Source organism: Pelobates fuscus, chromosome 6, assembly GCF_036172605.1.
Source record: "Pelobates fuscus isolate aPelFus1 chromosome 6, aPelFus1.pri, whole genome shotgun sequence".
In the NCBI taxonomy this organism is placed as follows: Eukaryota; Metazoa; Chordata; class Amphibia; order Anura; family Pelobatidae; genus Pelobates; species Pelobates fuscus.
Window position 1 is genome coordinate 173,564,310 of NC_086322.1, and position 21,992 is coordinate 173,586,301.

General features: G+C 40.3%; 1 protein-coding gene across 4 annotated transcripts in view; it reads left to right on the forward strand.

The window, feature by feature from the left end:
- Positions 1–9,847, forward strand: part of ARHGAP10 (Rho GTPase activating protein 10) — a 338,956-nt gene extending 329,109 nt beyond the window's left edge. For all 4 annotated transcript variants that reach the window (XM_063458486.1, XM_063458488.1, XM_063458487.1 and 1 more), the window contains one exon: positions 9,057–9,847. In XM_063458486.1, coding sequence (XP_063314556.1) covers positions 9,057–9,145 — 89 coding nt within the window. In that variant the 3' untranslated portion in view covers positions 9,146–9,847. The remainder of the gene's footprint in view (positions 1–9,056) is intronic.
- Positions 9,848–21,992: the final 12,145 nt, after the last annotated feature.

A 21,992-nucleotide genomic window follows, 5' to 3' on the forward strand; every position in this document is an offset into this window, starting at 1 on the left:
TACCTAATTTTAAAATGCTTTGTAGTTCCTTTTTAAATTCACATATAGGGTTACCGTTTAAAATTCTATAAGTATCAGAGTCCCCTAATATTCTCTGTGACTCTTTCATGTAATCCTCTCTATTTAAAATCACAATACTCCCTCCTTTGTCAGCCTGTCTGATCACTATCTCCTTATTGTCCTTTAAGATTTTCAAAGCTTGTTTTTCCATTTTTGCCAGATTCTCTTTGCCTCTATTTTTGGAGAGTTTCTCAAATTCGCTCATTATCATCTCACAAAACACGGGTATATAGTCTCCTTTTTCCCATGTGGGAAAGGACTTTGATTTATTTTTCAAACCCGAATGGCTAATCCCTGGTGTTGTAATTCCCACATCAAGTGGGACCATATTTGTTATAGAGTTTCCTTCAGTATCCCTCCGTTCCAAATCTACCTCTTTTTTTCTTTTCGAAAAATCTTTTAATTGATAACTTCCTTAAAATGTTTTGGGTGTCAATAAATAATTCAAACATATTCGGGTCCGTTTGTGGGGCAAGTCCCTTATTTAAAATCTTTAATTGTTCCCTAGTAAAAACTTCTTTTGATAAGTTAAAAATGCCTTCAATACTTTCAGTTTCATTCAATCTGACATTTCCCCTTCCTCTATTTCCCCTAGGACTCCAGTTGCTCTTAAGAGCTTCCTCTTTTTGGGGGGGTGTTTGGGTAGTTTGTAGAGGGGAAAACCTGTTCCTGTGGAACCAAACATTCTGGCCTCGTTGATGAGTATTCCTTGGGCGGTTCTCTAAAAAAAACTTTCTGTTGATCAACCTTATCCCTTGTTTTGCCATTTGTCACATTTCTCTGTAACTCTTTTCGTCTTACTACCTTATCGGATTCGTCAAAATTTACACTTCTTGTATTGTAGGGTTCCCTATTTCCCTCTCTAGTCTCCTTCCTATTAGTTCTAGATACTATAGGGGTATTGTCCTTTTTATATCTTATTCTACCACCTTCATAAGATCTAATTACCTTGTTTCCCCTGTATTGAGGACCTCAAAATCTCGTTTTTCTCCATTCTCTTTGTGTACCTCTCTTGTATGTGTACCTCTCTTGTAATTATCCTTATCTCTACTCAGTTTCTTTTCTTTAGTATTTATAATCTTCTCTTCCAATTTTTCCACATTTCTATTCAATAATTTACTATTTTCTTTAATTGTCTCTTCGTCAAAAGCTTTATTGATCTCAGATTCAACCAAATGGATTTCCTCTTCAATATTTTTTAAACAATCCTCCTGGTATTCTATCAGGATCCCCATTAGTTGGTTCGAGCATTTGTCAAGAGTGGCATTCCATTTAGCCATAAATTCAGAATTCTCTTGACCAAATGCTAATTCCTTCTCAATTCGTAACCCCCTAGGTATAATACCTAACTTTAAATATTGTTGGAGATATTTTATCTCCCACCATTTTTTAACCTCTTTTTCTGCCAATCTCTCAAGCTTCTGAAAAGAAAAATTGTTCACAGTATGGCTCATAGTAGTCTCTCTCATTGAAAATAGACCTTCACTGCGCCTATTCCTAGCGTCTCTCATAGTGGTGGTCATAAGTCTGCAATAGGCCATATTTAACACTCACAATTTCCAATAGAATAAACTCAAGATGGCAGATATAGAGGCAATATAAAATCTCACAACACATACACCACACCTTATGGAGTGAAATCAATTCCCGAAGGCATAGATAGTATACAAAGTAAAGTGAAGGGTAGGTGGGGTGCAGTGGAAAGAACAAGTGCAGGCAAGCCTCTGTGAGGAGGTCACTCCAACCACAAATATATACCAACAAACAAAGAAGCACAGGGCGCCACAGTCACTATATGAATAATATATATGGGGTAAAGAAGGAGAAATGAGATCAAAAATAAAGAAAACAAGTATTTATTAAAAAAAAAATCCACAATTCATAGCACAAAACAACTCCCCAAAACAAAATAAAGTTATTCTGCGTTCCAGCTTGGTTGCACATGCGCAGGCCGATCACGCGTGCGTCATGACGACGCACGTGATGCGGCGCGCGCATTGAGAATGACTCTTCCAGACCGGCGGATTCAAAAAGGAAGAGGATTTTGAAGAGAGAAGACGCTCCTGAGGAAGTCACAAGACGAAACGCGTTGAGCATATCAGGAGACCCTGCAGTTTGGTATCAGCATTTTTTTAGTGCTGGCTCTACTATTTGTGCTTTACCATTTGGTTTACTATTTGTGCAATACTGTGTCTTTACTTGGATTACTAAGTGCTTTACTATCTGAACTATGTTCTTACTTGGATCATCAAGTGGTTCAATTTGTGCACTTAAATTTCTATTTACACTTTTGCACTTGCACTTTGTGTATTTAGTCCAGTATTTATCGTGTTAAGCTGCTATACCTATGGGTCTCTGGCCTATTGTGGCATTTATATATACATTTTAATTGCACATGTTTTGTGCTATGAATTGTGGATTTTTTATTTAATAAATACTTGTTTTCTTTATTTTTGATCTCATTTCTCCTTCTTTACCCCCATATATATTATTCATATAGTGACTGTGGCGCCCTGTGCTTCTTTGTTTGTTGGTATATATTTGTGGTTGGAGTGACCTCCTCACAGAGGCTTGCCTGCACTTGTTCTTTCCACTGCACCCCACCTACCCTTCACTTTATTTTTCCTGATTGAAGCCACTGACAAAAAAGAAAGGACAGGTGCAGAACAGATGCTGGCATCAGCACTTTGGGGTTAAATAGTTTGTTAATTGTTTAACCCCTAAATGTAAGTTAATGCCAGAGAAATCCTGTTACCGTAAGAGCTTCACTCCTAGTGTCCCTTTAACTATTTAGCAGTTGGCATCACAATCCGGTTCAGTCCTAGTACCCCGAGAGCACACATTGCATTGGTGTAGCAGAAACCTTGTGTTTGTTTCTTCTCCTCTCTCTATGCTCTTTAACTGCAGGCTAATGGCTTGAAACATAATATAGAGGATCCTGGGAAATTAGACTCAATACAAAAACTACAATGGATTTTAAATACAAATTGAATTGTTGTGTACTTCATGATTTTAACTGATACTCTATTTTTTTATGTTTTCTCATTCTTGAATAATATTAGGGGATTTTAAGTGCTTTGCTAGGGTGAGCTAATTTCTTCCAGTGTGACCTTAGTAATAGGAAAGTTTCCCAATGCCACAAACCCCAAAACAAATACCGTATATACTAGAGTATAAGCCGAGGCCCCTCATTTTACCCCAAAAAACTGGGAAAACTTATTGACTCGAGTATAAGACTAGGGTGGGAAATGCAGCAGCTACTGGTAAATTTCTAAATAAAATTAGATCCCCCCAAAATTATATTAATTTAATATTTATTTACAGTGTGTGTATGAGTGCAGTGTGTATGAATGCAGTATGTGTATCAGTGTGTGTATGAGTGCAGTGTGCGTATGAGTGCAGTGTGCGAATGCAGTGTGAGTGTGTATGAGTGCAGTGTGTGTTTGTGTATGTGTTGCAGAGCCTTGGTGGGGGGGGGGCATTTTTATTATTATATTTTTTATTATTTTTTTATTATTATTATTATTTTTTTTTTTTTAATTCTTTATTTTTCAGCGCACAATGTGAAAAAGTACACAAACATGTGTTGTTATGGAAATAGTAAAGTAAAGTATCGACATTTTAAATTTGGTACAACAAGACAACTGTAAGAAACATCATGCACATTTTTTGCTTTATGAGGGCTGTTGGGTTGTAGCGGAGTGTGGTTCGTGCGTAAGTAAGTATGTAAGTATGGGTTCGTCGCTGTGTAGGTGCCGTCTCCACCAACATTGCCTGTTTTATAGAACCCGGTAGTGTATGTCATGTCTAGGGGCTCGAGAGTCAGAATTCGTCTATGTCTTCTATTACAAGGAGGTTCTGGGAGAGGCTCCTTATGAGTTGTTAGGCTATTTGTATGTGTCCACGGTATTCCCTAATAGGTTTATGTTGCGTGTGATCTAGTTGCGTGGCTCAGGTCCCTTCTTAGAGAATGACTGCTATGGTGCGGCTATGGGCGGCACTTATGTGTTGTCTGATGTTGGACTGTCAGTCCTACTTAGCTATGTCTTAGTTAGGGTGGGTCGCTGGCCGAGTGGTGTCGTTGGGGTCGTGTGTAAGCCCTTTTGTGCTTAGTTCCCCTGTTACCCTGGGGATGGGGGGGGGAGAGGGAGGGGGGTGTTAATTAAACTCCGGAATATGTGTGTTCCTGTAACGGTGGTAAGTAAGACAGATTAACCATTGTAACGGGGCAAACTGGAAATCTGGGAAAGTCTCAGTGCCCCTCAACTGGGGTCGATATGAAATGGTCTTGAGTCAGGTCTTGGCTTCGCGTGGTCCTCTGGGTTCGGTTACTGCTCTGTTTCCCGCTGGTCTATGCTCGGGGCTTGAGGCTGCGTTGTTATCTTGTGTCTTTAGCCCCAGTGTTGTGAGTAGCGCCGGTCCCTCTGTTGGATCCGAGACTTTGTAGTGTTTTCCCTCCTTAGTTACCCACAAGGTCTTCGGGGTCGCCCATCTGTAGGTGATGCCTGCTTCTTGATGGGTGGCAGTGATTGGTTTCAGCGTTTTACGCCAAAGGAGTGTTTCCCTGCTGAGGTCTTGAAATAGGGAGAGTTGATAAGTCTCGAAAGTGTATGGGGTCTTCCCTTTAAACGCTGCCATGATTCCCAGTTTGTCAGTCATGGTGCAGCAGCGCAAGATTAGGTCCCGTGACGCTGATTCTGGAGCCCGGGGTGACTTAGCTATTCTGTATATGCCATCAAACATAAATTGTCTGGCCCCTTTCGACGGTAGAAACGTTGCTACTAGGCGCCTGATGAAATGGGGCAGTTCTTCAAGTGGTATACTTTCTGGGACCCCCCGTATTTTCAGGTTTTTCCTCCTGCCTCTATCGTCCAAGATATTTAGTTGTCTGGCCATCGTGGTTTGTGTTGCTTTTAGGCTCAGCACTGTGTCCCCTAGTGTTTGGAGGTCCTGTTTTAGGTCTGCCAGGCCTGATTCTGTGGCATGTGTGCGTGCTTTTACTGACTGCACTTCTGTGGTGAGTACCGCGAGGTCAGCTTCACACATTTGTTTTAGGTTTTTCTGCAGGCCGGCCAGCATTTCCTGGATGTCACTTCTGGAGGCTGGTGTGTGGTCCCCTGTCCCCTGCAGAGCCCGCTGGGGGTCAGTTTTGGGAAGGAGTGTGTCCGGGGGGTCTCCCGCCCTCTGTCTTGCCTCCGGTAGGTGAGTGATGGAGGGGGAAATGTCGGTGTGCTCTCCCTCCATTGAGGAGGTTGGTGAGGGCCCACGGGGCGTTTGGGTAAGTGATGTGGCCGGGGACTGCAGCATTTGGCTTATGTCTCGCTGCGTTCTGGAATTGGGGGCAGGCTGTTTTTGTGACTTGCGCCCCATTGTACTTGCCTCTGTCTGGGCGTAATATTCCGGCGTGTACCGCGGATCAGGTCCCCAGGCGAGCTCCGTCGGCTGTCCGCCCGCGAGGTAGGCCCTAGGGCCTCGTTTTCCGGTTTTTCTGCCCGGGGTTGAAAAGAAGGGCATCAGCGTGTTCTGCGTGATGCCCTGGAGCCGACCCACTAGTCAGGGGCTGTGTGTGTTGTAGGATGCTGCTGATATTTACAGGATTCGATTTTGTCGCTCCGGAGCTCTGGAAGATGGTGGCTGCTTCGTTCCGGCTCCAAGCTCCGCCCCCCTATTATTATTATTTTAATACATTTTGTTATATTAATATTTTTATTTTATTATTATTTACATATTTTATTATTTTTTAATTATTTTAACTTTTTTTTGTTAAATTATTATTATTTTATTATTATGTATATATATTTTTTTCGTCCCCCCTCCCTGCTTGATACATGGCAGGGAGGGGGCTCTCACTCCCTGGTGGTCTAGTGGCATTGACAGTTCAGTGGAGGGGGGCTGGCAGAGAGCGCTTACCTCTCCTGCTGCTCCTGTCAGCTCCCTCCTCCTCCGCACCAGTCCGGTCAGCTCCCTCTGCAAGTCCCAGTGTAAGTCTCGCAAGAGCCGCACTATGACCCCGCGGCTCTTGCGAGACTTACACTGGGAGCTGACAGAGGTGCTGACCGGACTGGCGCGGAGGAGGAGGGAGCTGACAGGAGCTGCAGGAGAGGTAAGAGCTCTCTGCCAGCCCCCAGTCTGTATTATGGCAATGTAAGTTGCCATAATACAGACATTGACTCGAGTATAAGTCGAGTTGGGGTTTTTCAGCACAAAAAATGTGCTGAAAAACTCGACTTATACTCTAGTATATACGGTAGTACTTCTCCTCAGAATAGTGTTCTCATTAAAGTGCTCTTGTCATACCAAATATCATTTTGTGTCACTTTGCATGGAAAATGTCCATCTATATGTTTTGCAAGCAAAATAGCTTGTGCGTGCAGTGACAAAATGTTATTTCCTTTTAAATGTTTCTAACCTCCTTAGTCTTTCCCACTGCCCCATCATTGAAAACAAGAAGCCTTGAATGTATTATTCTCTTATGATTTTTCATGTTTGTTTTCTCCAAGAAATAGATGACATATTTAGTATATTTATGAAAGATTGAGATTGTTTTGGATGCCAAACACAAATTTGAGTGAATTCTGCATTTTTTGTGCTTTTTCATAACCATGGATTTTTTCTCATGGAAAGCATCCCATGAAAAAAGGCATTGCATACCAAGGTTATCTCTGGGTAGGATTGTCTGATGGTGGTTAGAATAAATAAATCTACCGGCGATTCTACCACAACACATTGATGTGTCCTCAGCGATATGTCATCTTGTCACTAATCCTTCGTATCGGGTCTACATGCCAGGGCAGTGCTTCACAACCCAATCCTCAACGTTCAACTACATTCCAGGATTTAGGCAATTTCCAAGTCTGTCCTAAGTCAGATATTGACAACAGTAGAACAATGGTGTGTCTTGAGACTGGGTTTTGAACCACTTTGCTTGGGAGTTACTAACTAGGTTTTTGCCATTTCCTGATAGTCGATTTGTGTTTATTTACATTCCATAAAAAATGTCTATCATGTATTATTATATATCCGTAGGTTTTAGTTTTCCGTCTTTTAGTATGCTCCTTGATTTGATTTTTGCGATGTTATAACCTTTTAGTGATCATTCCATAATTATGCTGACCTTTTTCCCCCACTTGAGAGTAAATGTTGGATTCAAACATTTTGATTCAGTTAGCAATGCTATATTTTGATATCTGACTCTACAAGGGAATATATTTTTTTAATGAAATGCAAAATAAGTAATCACAGAAATTGAATATGTGTGTTACTTTTAAAGTGTTTGTTTATATCAACATAATTTAAAAGCACTCAAGGCTAAAAACTAAAAACAAATTGTGACTCATAAAAATTGTAGATTTCCTTGCAGTGTTAAATCATATTAAACTTTTTCACTAAACCAGGATATGAGTGATCCAATCATGACGATTAGCCTAATTTTATGTAGCACTGCTAAACTTATTCATCCCTGTGCTTTAGTTAACGTTTGATTGTCTGCATTCTGATATACAAAAACCACCACCTGAACTAAAACTCCCAGAAATCATGGACTGTAGCATTTTCTGAGACAAAAAGGTCAACACATGGGTTCAGGAAGGAGAGGGCTGCAGAAAGTATAGGATTGATAAATAAATGTTAAAAAAAAAAATGTGTGTGTATATGAGTGGTTTACTGGCTTTGCATCTTTTCCTAAGTTGTGTTTCAAAGCCGTTGTATACAGCAAACACAGACTCAAAGGAATCCATGATTATAATGGAATGAGGCAAAAATGTGATTCTTTGTTAAACTAAATTGCATATGCCCACCCAGAATCCTTTGCGGTAGTAACATCACTGCAGATTTGAGATTTCTGTGGGAAAAGCAAGTCTTATGGCTTGACTGGTGTGCAGATTTGTGGTTAATATTGTAATATATATATATATATATATATATATATATAAAAATTAATACAATGTTTACGTTATTCCCCAACACTAACATTTTATTAACTATATATATATATAGATATATATATATATATAGATAGATAGATGGTTAATAAAATGTTAGTGTTGAGGAGTAAAGCAAACATTATATATATATATATATATATATATGTGTGTGTGTGTGTGTGTGTGTGTGTGTTAATACAATGTTAAAACAAAAATCTGCACATCATTCAAGCCATAAGACTTGCTTTTCCCAAAGAAATCAGTAATTTGCAGTGATGTTACTACCGCAAAGGATTCTGGGTGGACATATGAAATTAGTTTAACAAAGAATCACATTTTTGCCTCATTCCATTTTAAACATGGATTCCTTTGAGTCTGTGTTTGCTGTATACAACAGCTTGAAACACAGCTTAGGAAAAGATGGAAAGCCAGTGAACCACTCATGGACAGCTGTTTATTTGTTCATGCAAATCATCAGCATGAGGTTGGTTAATGGTTTGCTATTGAGTCTTGGTAGTGCTTGGGAAGCAAAAACCAAAAAAGTTATGGTGGGGAAAAAATGTGATTGAAAACCCCTTCCACCTGAAGTCTGTGGATAGTTAATACAATTATATTATATATATATATATATATATATATATATATATTAGTGTGTGTATGTATATAGTGTGTGTATCTATATAAAATTGTTTTTTTTAATTACTAAAACAAAAAACTAACTGTAAGCTAACCTACAAATGACTGTATAACTGTAAGCTAACCTACAAATTGCACCACATGTGTAGGCACCTATTGAAGCATGAATGTGTTAATGTTCTAAAGCAGTGTTTCCCAAAACAGTCCTCTAGACCCACCGACAGTCCAGGTTTTGTCAGTATGTCCAATGGAATAAAACCGGGACCTACATAAATCCTCGATTGTTGATGAGCCATGAGGTCTCGTTTGGGAAACACTAGTCTACAGAATATACCAGAGAATATATATTTTTTAGAACCTGAAATTACTTGAAATAAATGGAACACTTATTTTTTGAAGAATAACATGTTATATATTTTGCTTCCTTTCGTCTCATAGTTCATTACTCAAGGGAGCCAGGATGGCTTGAAGGGACACTGAATGGCAAGAAGGGACTTATTCCACAAAATTATGTCCAGTTTCTCTAGTATTGTGGACTGAAATGTTCATGGAAACTGTTCATGGTATCCATGCGTTTCCATTCCAGCAGCTTTCTTCCTGTTTCATTGCACAACTGCTTTGATCACATGACCAGACATCAGTTGGCAGAAATCATTTAAAAAAATTTTTTTTTGGAGAGATATACATTATTGCCAAATTGACATACATTTTAAGATATTTTATTACACTATGTTTAAACTTGTTAATGTCTTTATTTTATTTTTTGTACACAAAAAAAAAGAATATTATAATTATTTCACTAATTTTACATCATTCCTGGGTAATGAGACAATTTTGTGCAATTATATTTAAATTAAGAGTGACGTATTGCCTTTTTGACTACAAATTTAAGATGAAATAAAATGCATGTCTTCACATATAATATAACTTAACGCGGCTTGTGCAGGAGCCGTTAAATATTTTTGCACCTTTTTAAAGGCTTTTCGTAAAATTTATAGTGTACAATTTGTAAAGATGATTCACTTTTGCAGTTTACAAAATGACAACATTTTATATTGTCGTTTTTTTGTGTTTATTTTTGTATTTTATGACTTGTTAATTGTTGTATTGTTTTGTAGGAGTCGCATACAACTTATTTGTTTTTAGCTCCCATTTGTTCAGTGGTAATGTTTTACAAGTATAGTACTGCCAAATTATTATTTCCCTGAAATAAAATATTATTTAATGTTTATCTTTGTTGTGGTTTTTCTTTGCAACAAATGAGTTCTTAAAGTGACATGGCGAAGTAAGATTTAAAGCAAATTTATTTTCCGTGTATTATATCTATGATGCATTGTAAAACAAACATGCAAAAAAGGAAGAATGCTCCCATCCTCCTTGGACGACATATTCTTCAACCATGAAGCTTATTATACTTGATGTACGCTCTAGTCTTCAGACTCTTAGTCCAATACAGGAAGCAAAAAAAAAAAGACAAAACTGCAACAGACAGAATTATGTCACTATGGCCACTGATTCCAAATCTTGATTATTGAAAGAAATGTTGCTGATTCTGTTTCAGGGTGCTGGGCATGTGTGTCCCATCTTCAAATGATGAGGATGTTTTCCAAATCATGTATGTAGAGTGGACCTGAACACCGTGAACTGTGAGGTACAGTTAATGTTGTCTGGGTTAGGGGTGGCTACATGTGCAGCTGCTCAGTGTGCACCATACAAAAGGTTGAAAATTCTATTCGTATTAACTTCTCCTTCATGTAACACCCTGTTTTCATTTAAATGAATATTAAATATTTAACATCATGATCCAGTCCAGGCACACAAAGCCAATGAGCGGAAAAATAGTGACTTTTTATACTTGATACATTAGCAATTTACCACTTACCTGTTTTATTCATTTTATTAATATGTACTGCCATATATGGGTTAGACTATTCCACAGGTGTTTCAGTGGCAACATATTCTTTCTGTCTATATAGGCTTTACTTGGAGGGTAATCAAGGGTACTTTTGTACTTTTGTACCTTTTTCTTTTTTTTTTTTTCCTTGCTCAGTCTATTTAACAGGTCCTATTGATCTAGATCAGGGATGCCCAAAAGGTAGATCCGCAGATGTTTTAAAACTGCAACTTTCATGATGCTTTGCCATTCTAAAGCATTCTAAAGACAACTCTGGCGGATCGGGGGGGGGGGAGATCTCCCTCCACCAGTCCGCAGGCACTTTGCTGACAGCTGGCAAAGGAGGGAGGACCCGGGGGCTCAGCCTGCAGCTCCGCCGGGTCCTTCTCTTGCGAGCATGGAGCGTTGCTGCGGTTACCACATACACATTCACACACTGCCCCCCTTCACACACACACACTGCCTCCACACACACATACACAACCCCCCATACACACATTGCCCCACACACCCTACACATTCACACATTACACCCCCCACACACACCACTGCTCCTATGCCCTGCTACAGCCCCATATCCCAGGAGAACCCAGGTAAGTTGTCAAATTGTTGGCTTAAATGGTTTGACTACTTACTCTGGGAGGGGGTCCTGGCACCATAACCACTACACAGAGCTGGTGTGGTTATTGTGCATGGATTATTTCTTTAAATCTACAAGTGCCCCTCCCGAGATCAGGCTCTGGATCAGCCACTGAAAGACAAACAAAGCATCATGGGAGTTGCAGTTCTACAACATCTGGGGATCTACCTTTGGGAACTCCTGATCTAGATAGTCTGTTTCTGTGGATGCTGGTACATTCACATGGTCATAATTACGGTTCAAATTACGTGACCTCGCTATTACTGAATGTTTCTCTTACACTCCCACACTGCAGCTTCAGACATCTCTCATGAGTGAAGGGTCATTTATATTATGTTTCTATGCCAGTTTGCTTCTTTTATGGTGCACATGTGATGCTCAGAGCTGCCCACTGCTTTAAGTCTATACAACATGTTGCTTTCATACAGAAGAAAAACCGATTAGCAAGAATCAATGGACCCCTGCATACCCTCAAGGTTCCCGTTTGATCATGGGATTTTTAAACATCATAGCATGTCATGTTAGAATCCAAGCAGAAATGTCTATAGTTAAGCAAATGATCTGGGCAGAAGTCATGTTTCTTATACAACCTTGTTTTGTTTTTTTTTTTTTTTTTTTTTTTTTGTGTGTAAAGTTTAGTAGGTCATATAGATCTAGAATAGATAGTCTGTTTCTGTGGATGCTGGTACAGTCATATGATCATAATCTCGGTTCCAGTCACATGACCGTGCTATTACTGTATATTTATCTTTAGACATTTCTCTTGAGTAGAGGGTAATTTATATTTTGGTTTCTATGCCAGTTTTGCTTCTTTTCTGGTGCCTATGATTGCTGTCCCCGTGACATATTTGTCCTACAACATCATTTTGCACTATATTGCCATGTTTATCAGGTTCGTAGATTGGAGGTGGCTTTATATAAATATCTAGAGTTCTGTCATTTATATATTTGCTCTCCACAGTTTTTATTTATCTATATATAGTATCTTACAAAAGACCCCTCGCATGTTTGTAAATATTTTATAATATCTTTTCATGTGGCAACACTGAAGAAATTACACTCTGCTACAACGTAAAGTAGTAAGTGTACAGCCTGAATAACAGTGTAAATTTGCTGTCCCCTCAAAATAACTCAACACACAGCCACTAATGTCTAAACCGTTGGCAACAAAAGTGAATTCACCCCTAAGTGGAAATGTCTAAATTGGCCTTAAAGTGTCAATATTTTTTGTGGCCACCATTATTTTCCTGCACTGTCTTAACCCTCATGGGCATGGAGTTCACCAGAGCTTAACAGGATGCCACTGGAGTCCTCTTCCACTCCTCCATGACAACATCACGGAGCTGGTGGATGTTAAACAGAAGGTGGGGGAGTGCAGGGTCTTTAAGGATGCCCCACAGATGCTCAATAGAGTTTAGGTCCGAAGACATGATTGGCCAGTCCATCACCTTTACCTTCAGCTTCTTTAGCAAGGCAGTGGTCATCTTGGAGGTATGTTTGGGGTCGTTATTATGTTGGAATACTACCCTGCGGCCCAGTCTCTGAAGGGAGGGGATCATGCTTTTCTTCAGTATGTTACAGTACATGTTGGCATTCATGGTTCCCTCAATAAACTGTAGTTCCCCAGTGCCGGCAGCACTCATGCAGGCCCAGATCATAACACTCTGACACGCCCACCAACATGCTTGACTGTAGGCAAGACACACTAGTCTTTGTATTCCTCACCTGGTTGCCGCCACACACGCTTGACACCATCTGAGCCAAATAAGTTTATATTGGTCTCATTGGACCACAGGACATGGTTCCAGTAATCCATGTCCTTAGTCTACTTGTCTTCAGCAAACTGTTTGCGGGCTTTCTTGTGCGTCATCTTTAGAAAAGGCATCCTTCTGGGATGACAGCCATGCAGACCAATTTGATGAAGTGTGCGGCGTATGGACTGAGCACTGACAGACTTACTCCCCATCCCTTCAACCTCTGCAGCAATGCTGGCAGCACTCATACATCTATTTCCCAAAGACAACCTCTGGATATGACGCTAAGCATGTGCACTCAACTTCTTTGGTCGACCAGGGCAAGACCTGTTCTGAGTTGAATCTGTCCTGTGAAACCACCGTATGGTCTTGCCCACCGTGCTGCAGCTCCGTTTCAGGGTCTTGGCAATCTTCTTGTAGCTTAGGCCATCTTTATGTAGAGCAACAATTTTTATTTCAGATCCTTAGAGTTCTTTGCCATGAGGTGCCATGTTGAACTTTCAGTGACCAGTATGAGAGAGTGTGAGAGCGATAACACACCTGCTCGCCATTCACACCTGAGACCATGTAACACATGATACCGGGGAGGGAAAATGGCTAATTGGGCATTTCCACTTAGGGGTGTACTCACTTTTGTTGCCAACAGTTTTAGGTGTTCGTCTAGGTGGCCGCATTTCATATGAACGACCATGAGGTGGCAGCCATCTTGTTCGCATAAACACAGGCAGCTGTGCTTGTTCATCGACTTCATGTAACTATTTTCGGACACAAACTCCTGAATACCACTGGACTTCCATGATCGCCTGGGTTTCGGTTTTATAGCACTTACGAAGACGCTGTTCGGTGGAAACGTTCCCATGAACAAGGGGAACAAGCTCCAGGGTAAGACTATTGACTATGTTCAGTAGTTTGTTTGTTTTTAAACTACTGAACTAGACCACCGCAAGCCCTGATTCTCTGTAACTGTTTTGGGTATGGGACTGTGGGGATATTTATGGGATAGTAATAGTAAACAGTTGAGAATTACCCACTATTTTTAATCCTCAGATCCCAAAGATCATTATAAGTGAAATGTATACCATATCAATAAAATCACAATTTGTTATAAAAATAGATACAATTTATTTTTATATTCAAATAATAATAATAAGTAACATGCGTGATAATAATCAATGGAAATTCAGTATAACATGAGTTTGCAATACAATATGGTAATATAAAAACATCTCCTAATGGTTAACGCAGTTTAGAATCTACAGCATTAGCCGTCAAGACAGGATTTACAACTTTCTTCACAGAGAAAGAATGTGAAAGTTTCACACAGAGAATAGAATGCAGCGTAAGGTCGTAAAAACTTAGCTGACAGTTAGAATAACCCTTTCAATGCTGCCTTGACCTCTTCTAGGCATTTAAGATCTATTCTTATGTAATTTTAAATAAAATAACATTTTACCAGTTCATTAATCATTTCCTGGATCCATCCAATGAGAAGAAATCTACATGCTCTATAAGCAGAATTGTATTAATTTGCCTAAACAGATATTTCATCTTATTTTATAGCAAATCAATACAGCTGGATAAATGTCACGATATGCTAACATGTGATAATAATTACATTAATATATATAATTAATATTAATTCCCATCTGCAGGTTGGGATGCTATAACCATATATATTCTCTAATAACTAAGATTTCTGAATATCGAAATCTGATCGTGATTTATCCAGTCATATATCATGCTATTAGAACATTTTAATTAATTTAAATTAATTAAATGAAGCCACTATATTTACCAGTTAAATAGATATTCTCACCAGATGTTCTCAGGTAGCTAAGTGTCAAGGAATGTTTCTCTGTCTTTCTCTCTTAGCCTGCTTCCGACTCTTTTGCCTCCGACTGCTTTCTCTGCTCTTGATCTTTGATTGCCTTTGAATGAATCTCTCTTCCCTTAAGATTCTCTGTTCGTCACTAGTTTATGAACCAATAGCAACACTGTAGGTGTGGTTCCCTTCTAAATAATAAATTTAGTATTTGGACTGTAGATGGCAGTCTCATCCCACTAAACATACCTATCCAGGAAAGAGTTAACTTTTCCTGGTGGCTATTTTGACGTCATTTTGGCTTATCTATATGTTGCCTATAAGTCACATTTTCTGTCAGATCAAACCGTTTCTTTGGGCTTTCTTCAGACTATGTGTCTCCATTTTCTGTAGTAATTCCTAATATGACAGTAATAACTAAGTATGACCTCAAAACTTACAATGGGACTTTGTACATATAGAAAGTAAAATTACATTATTTAATCTTCTCTGTCACCTATGTCTGGGTTTAGAATTTATTCTATTCCATTAGCATTTAGACAGTCTTATATTCATCCCCCTGCTTTCATTGTATCACTGGGTTTGTATATACAACGCATTCCTTTAGGTTCAAGCTAAGGTTAGTGTAACAGAAAGGATAGAAATTTTGAGTCTTTTGTTAGCTTGAAAATAACAAAATGGAGTCTGGTCTGTTCAAAGTGACTTCAGAATATACACTTTTAATTTCTATCATAGCACAAAATGTCTGCCGATATAAATACCCTGACAGGACCATGCGTGTGGTTGGTCAAATTATGACTTCCAGGAAATTCCTGAACCCCTGAAACGATCTGGGTGATTTTAGGATATGTTGGTCACCCAGATCAGGGCTATCAGGGTATGTAACGTTTGTGTGGATTTTAGGTGTTTTAGGGTATATGATTTTTTTTTTTAGAACATTATATGTTTTCTGTGCCTGGAGATAATTGAGTTTAATACAGTGCTAACTCAATTATCTCCTAGGCATAGGGGAGGGATTTACCTATTTTGTATGGGAGTGTCCTGGACCTGAAAGCCAATGTAATCGTGTGTATGTTTTTACTGGAGTCTACGCACTCGCATTACCATTTCCCCATAGGAAAGCATTATTCAACGCTTTCCTATGGTGATTCCGGTAATGCAGGAAGTCCTCATGCATAGCGTGAGGACATCCAGCATCGTTTAGGTGACCAAAAGTCGCCTATCCACCTGGAAGTCCCTCTAGTGGTTGTCTGGTAGACAGCCACTAGCAGAGGAGTTTACCCTAGCAGGTAATTATTGCTGTTTATAAAAACTGCAATAATTACATGCTCAGGGTTAAGGGTGATGGGAGTTTGCACCCAGACCACTTCAATGAGCTGAAGTGGACTGGGTGCCTACAGTGTCCCTTTAAGTGTTTTTTTCTTCATACTGGACTGCTATGTAATTCCAAAACGCCCTTATGAAATATATTAATTAATTTAAAACTATAATAGACCCTAATTAATTGAAGTCCACATATATTCAAACAAGTTAATAAACTACAATCACTTAAAGGGAAACTCCAGTGCCAGGAAAACAATCAGTTTTCCTGGCACTGGAGGTACCCTCTCCCTCCCACCCCCCAATCCCCGGTTACTGAAGGGGTGAAAACCCCTTCAGTCACTTACCTGAGGCAGCGGCGATGTCCCTCGTCACGGTCTCCTCCTCCGCGCCGCTCCTCCTTCTGATTCCGTCGGCCGGTAGGCGAGTCTGATCCCGCCCACCGGCCGAGGAGACTTAATGCGCATGCGCGACAATGCCGTGCATGCGCATTACCGCTCCCCATAGGAAAGCATTGAAAACGATTTTTAATGCTTTCCTATTGGGAAATGAGCAATGCTGGAGGTCCTCACACAGCGTCTGGACGTCCAGCGACACTCTAGCAAAGAAAATCTTTTCTAGAAATCAGGAAGTTCCCTCTAGTGGCTGTCTAGTAGACAGCCACTAGAGGAGGAGTTAACCCTGCAATGTAATTATTGCAGTTTATAGTAGTGGGAATTGTCACCCAGACCACTCCAATGGGCAGAAGTGGTCTGGGTGCCTGGAGTGTCCCTTTAACATGTGAATTAATTTACATAACATATAAACCTAAAATATAGTCTGATGCATTCTGGCTTGACAAATCTAAAAATTCTTAGTACTACCTGCCCAGCTACTCTTACATCATTGTGCACATGTGCATACCCTAAAAATGTCAAACATCTAGAAGAGGCCTGAATCTTCAGTTGTTCACTTTCAAGATACATAATGTAACTACTCTTTAGCTAGTAAGGATTTTTTTTTTTTTATATATATATGTTAAGCTTAGGAATTTTGCTCTCACTTAGGGGGTCTGGAGGGCTTCCCCTACAATGTTTGAAGACTTCTGTTTAAATGTTATGAAGGCCCTTTATTTATTTATGATTATGCCTGTTCAAATATCACAGTGTGGGGGCCTTATAATATATTGGGCAGTGGCAGAATGATCTGGGAGGGGAGGAAAATGATGATTCCTGGGGTGACATCTGGGAGGCAGCCGCCAAGATGTTATCTGTTGCTTCTCAGGAGCAGAAGATTGTTTTCAGATTGTACACAACTCCTGTTTAGAGTGGGGAGGGCCCTTGTTTTCCAGATACTCTCTGAGCTGGACACCTGCCAGGTTTGGTTTTTTGGCCATAGTCTGGTTCAGGGATGTCGATAGGTAATTGTATCTTATCCTGTATTTTATATATTGACTAATAAAGAATTTAACAACAAAAAAAATCCATTATTCACAGCTGTCAGATCTTCAAGTGGTAATTACAGCAACATTTGCTGTAATCGGATATAATATGAAAATAGTTTACCGATGTTGGGAATACAGATTTGAAATCACCTATTGGTGACAAATCAAATTATGCGGATAGACCTTTCAGTTATATGGACTATTGTGGGTCTGCTCTACTAAACGTAGTGAAACTCAGTCCGCAGCATCTGAATTCTACATACCTCCAGCAAGCCCTTTAGGAAGTAGCAGAAGAAAGTCACCACATTTATCATTATATGGTAAACGGAAAGTATGTCCTTCAAACCAATTAGGTAAAAGCTGGCTGCCGGGGGGGCGGAGCCTGACCACGAGCCGGAGCGGTTGCAACTCAGCACGGCTCCCGACCGCAACCCGCAAAAAAGCCCGACAAGTGGGGAATAAAACCCCCAACTTACCCACTCCTGACCAGGGGCACCATCGGTACTCTCCCCTACAACCTCCCATGCCGTTTGTGTGCCCGGCACGGGTGAACCACCGGAAGCGCAGACCCGCGGCCTACAAGCCGGCTGCAGCCCTCGATTGGACGGCATTCCTCGACGGCCTCGATCAGCCAGAGGATTCAGCAGGGGACGATCCCCATACGGCACCCTTACCCACTCGGGCAGAAATGGGCCGCCATTCCCAGAAACCCCCACCGGAGACGGCATCAGGGTCCAGGGATATCAGCACCATTCTGCAACAACACAGGCCGCCAGCCAAAATGGCGGGAGCAGCGGAGCAGGACACCATGAAGGTACACAGGGGTCCCAGCCCACATGCCCAACCCCCAGAACAGGTACCTACACCAGGGGGAACCACAGATGGGTCTGCCCCAGTCACCCAGCAGCCATTAAGTCTGACGTGCAGGCTATAGCTGTCAGGGTTCAGACCACAGAGAACAATGTTACTAACATCAAACAGGGACTAACAACTTTGCAGGACACAGTACTGGCACTCCAGAATCAACAGCAAGCACTCTCCCTCCACTATATCGCCCTCGACAACAGGACAAGGCGAAACCACATAAAAATAAGGAGTACCAGACGACGTCTCCTCAGACGAATTACCTCACTACCTGAGACGCCTCGTGGCCGCCATCCTGCCACCTACACAGGCCAAGAAATTTAATACGGATGGGATATACCGCCTGCCACTTTCGGGCAGGACAGCCCCAAGCTTGGCCCGAGACGTGATTGTCCGCTGCGCTACCTCCCAAGACAAAAGAATCCTGATGACTGCTCTCCGGGGCAAGACGCCACTCACATTTGAAGGCGCACAGCTTAACATCTACCAAGACCTCACCAGAGCCATGCTACAATGGCGCAGATCGCTGAACCAAGTCACCAGCACCCTCAGAGAAGCGGGGATAGAATACCATTGGAGGTCACCCAGATTCCTGGTGGTCACTAGACACGGAACTGTTCACAAACTCTCCACACTTGAGGAGTTCCCGACATTCTGCCACGCTTTGGGCATACCCGCACCCAACCAGGCCATTGACCAGCGACCTACTCCTGAGGCCTGACTCCAGCAACAGAGACTTTACCACACTTGTTCTACGTTGCACAGTTATAACTACACATAATCTGCTGGCCTTGAGCCACTCCTAGCTCACCTCATCCCCCCCCACTGACAAGAGGGAGCGACCACTCCAAACCTACGTACCCCCCAGGCCCCCCTGGGCCCTGGGTATACATAGAAGAAGGCCATAACTCAGAACCCGATAGGGTTACTACACACATATTAGGGTTACTCACCCATTCTCCCGAGGCAATTCACACACTCACGATGACATACCATTGCAGGCCCACTTTCTCTAGTACATGATTTCGTTTAAATGCTATTGTTCATGCCGTACTATGTTTTCATGATTATGTATGATGTACATTTCAAATATTCTTGACCCGCAAGGGTATGATAAAAACAAAATTTCAATAAAAAGAGATTGACAAAAAAAAAAAAAAAAAGCTGGCTGCCTCGTTTGGACTAAACTCCCAGCATGTTCGGATATGCCGGCTCTAAAGAAAAGCTCAAAACAGGTTCCTGGAAATGTTTAAAATCTCTACCAATGGAAAGCAATAATCTCATCTCATTTGAAGACATTATTCAATAAATCATGTCCGGTTGTTATTGTCATAGGTGAGCTATTATTAGCCACAAAGCACCCAGAACGCAGAGCTTTTATTTTTTTATTTTTATTTATTTCTGTTTTCTCTATCATGATCTGCGGTTTAGTTTCTAGGAAACGGAGTCGTTTCCATGAAGTTCTTAACAACAGCTGAGTGTCCTGGCAACTGATTTTTTATTTCTTTTCGTTCCATCCAATCAACAAATGCTATAGGTTTTTTTCTCTGTCACATGTCTACTAATGCACTTTAACCAATTTTATAATATTATTTTCTGAAGTTTAATAGTAAATTATCCACGACCGTTGCAGCTTGTAAATATTTTACCATACTGTATCTATAATATGATTTAGCTGTAACGTGCAGCTGTCATACCCAACATGACTCTGTGGCAGTGCAAAGAGCGTTACATTTAAATGTTATTTTTTTCTTTTATTATTATTATTTTTTACACTTTCTGGGCTTCCCTTTGCCATATCAGTAAAAACTGCATCAAAGAGTGCTGGACGTGTCTGCATTTCCTTTCACATAGAAGACACTTTATTAAAGTGAAAAATTGTCAGGAAACGAAAGTGAATTCAAAGTGAATTTCACATTTAATGTCAAAATAGCCACAATGGTAACATTCTCCTAGTTAGCTATGCTTTGCAATTTGGAAATTCAGTTTGAAATCATTTTGATTTCCTGACAAATTTCCCTGTAGTGAAAACCCCGGAGATCTACCCCACAACTCCGAGTGCATCTACACACTAGGAAGCGTCTGGTGCAGCTTGTGTTATTTTAGGGCAGGATTGCTACGCATGTTGACGCATACCTGGATGAGCGCAGTCAGTATTATTTGCATTTTAATTATTTCTAAGTCTTCTGATATTTTTATGATTTGCATATCTCAAGGGCTCCCATTATAGATAGAGCATGTTTAACCAAGAGAAATACTCTAAACGTTCTCTTGGTTTACCTTAGTCCTACCGCACACCAATTAGGCATCTACCAATTCTATTCCTGTAGGATTCTGATAAAACCTGGATTGTTAGTGTACTTGAGAATAGGGTTGGAACCCACTCATCTATAAAAATGATCTAGATATAAACTACTTGCTTAATACACAGTGTATACAAAGTAACCATTAGCAATTCTAAGTAATGTAATCATTTTCTCTATCACATGGACAGTGTTGTATGAACAATGCAAGCAATCGTATAAAGATTTATATACATTCTAATATTTAATCTTTCTCTTGTTGATTGATTTTTCAGAGACACAATAGTGGGCTATGCAATTATTGTCTCACATATCCCCTTCATTTCCTCACTGCAAACATCCAGGACACCACAAAGGACTGCCTTTTACAAATTTATAACAAAACAAAAATTTAAAAAATAATTCACATGTTTAAGTTTAGCAAGTAGGCAAACATTGAAATTGTATGTTCTAGATGTTATATACATGAAGTGATACAAAGTAAAATGGTGTAAATTGTGATTATTATATGGAAAGAGGATCAAAAAGTTAATTGACACATAGCAATCACAATCTCTAAAACATCCTAAGAGACGTGTATGGAAACCAAAATTATTCTGTATCTTAAACTCTTGAGAAGTATCAGCAACATATATTAATTATAAATCCCCCTGAAACAAAACATGAAAGTAAATACATGTGATCAGAGACGGACAGACTACATCCTCTGGAATGGGATTTATACTCTCAATACTACGTGTGTACTGAAAAGGAGAGGACTTGTATATTGATCTTTATATGTAGATAAATACAATTGAGATTGCTCCTTAGCACTTTGGCCAAGAAAAACTTCTGTCACATGTGAACTATGCCCTGTGTCATGCTTTGATGAAAGTCAGACATGTGTATAAACTGTATAGAAAGTGCACTCCTTGGGTTCAGCATTTATGGAAGATATCTGAAAGTGATCGACCAAATCAAACTTTCAGTGCTTGTGTAACATAGACCCCTATTCAGATCCATCCTTATCTGATACACATGACAAAAAAATAAAATAAAAACTATATATGTATGTAATACAACATAAAACAGAGAATATAAAAACTTCTAAAGGCAGAAGTTGGAGGCAACGCAAGCAGAGGGGTTCATACCTGCCTAGAAAGGAACAGAAAAAGTAAAGGTAGAGGGGACCCTCCAGGAAGTACAGCTATAACCACTGCAGCATTTTCCAGTGGTCCCCAGTGACCCCAGTCCAGCTGCAGCGACCAGGTCTGAAGCACTGCAGAGGCCCCTGGTAGCAGCGAGAAAGCTAATTTAACAAAGGTACTCAGCCAGAATATAGGAACTCCGTCACAGTTAGTAGAAAAATCCAATG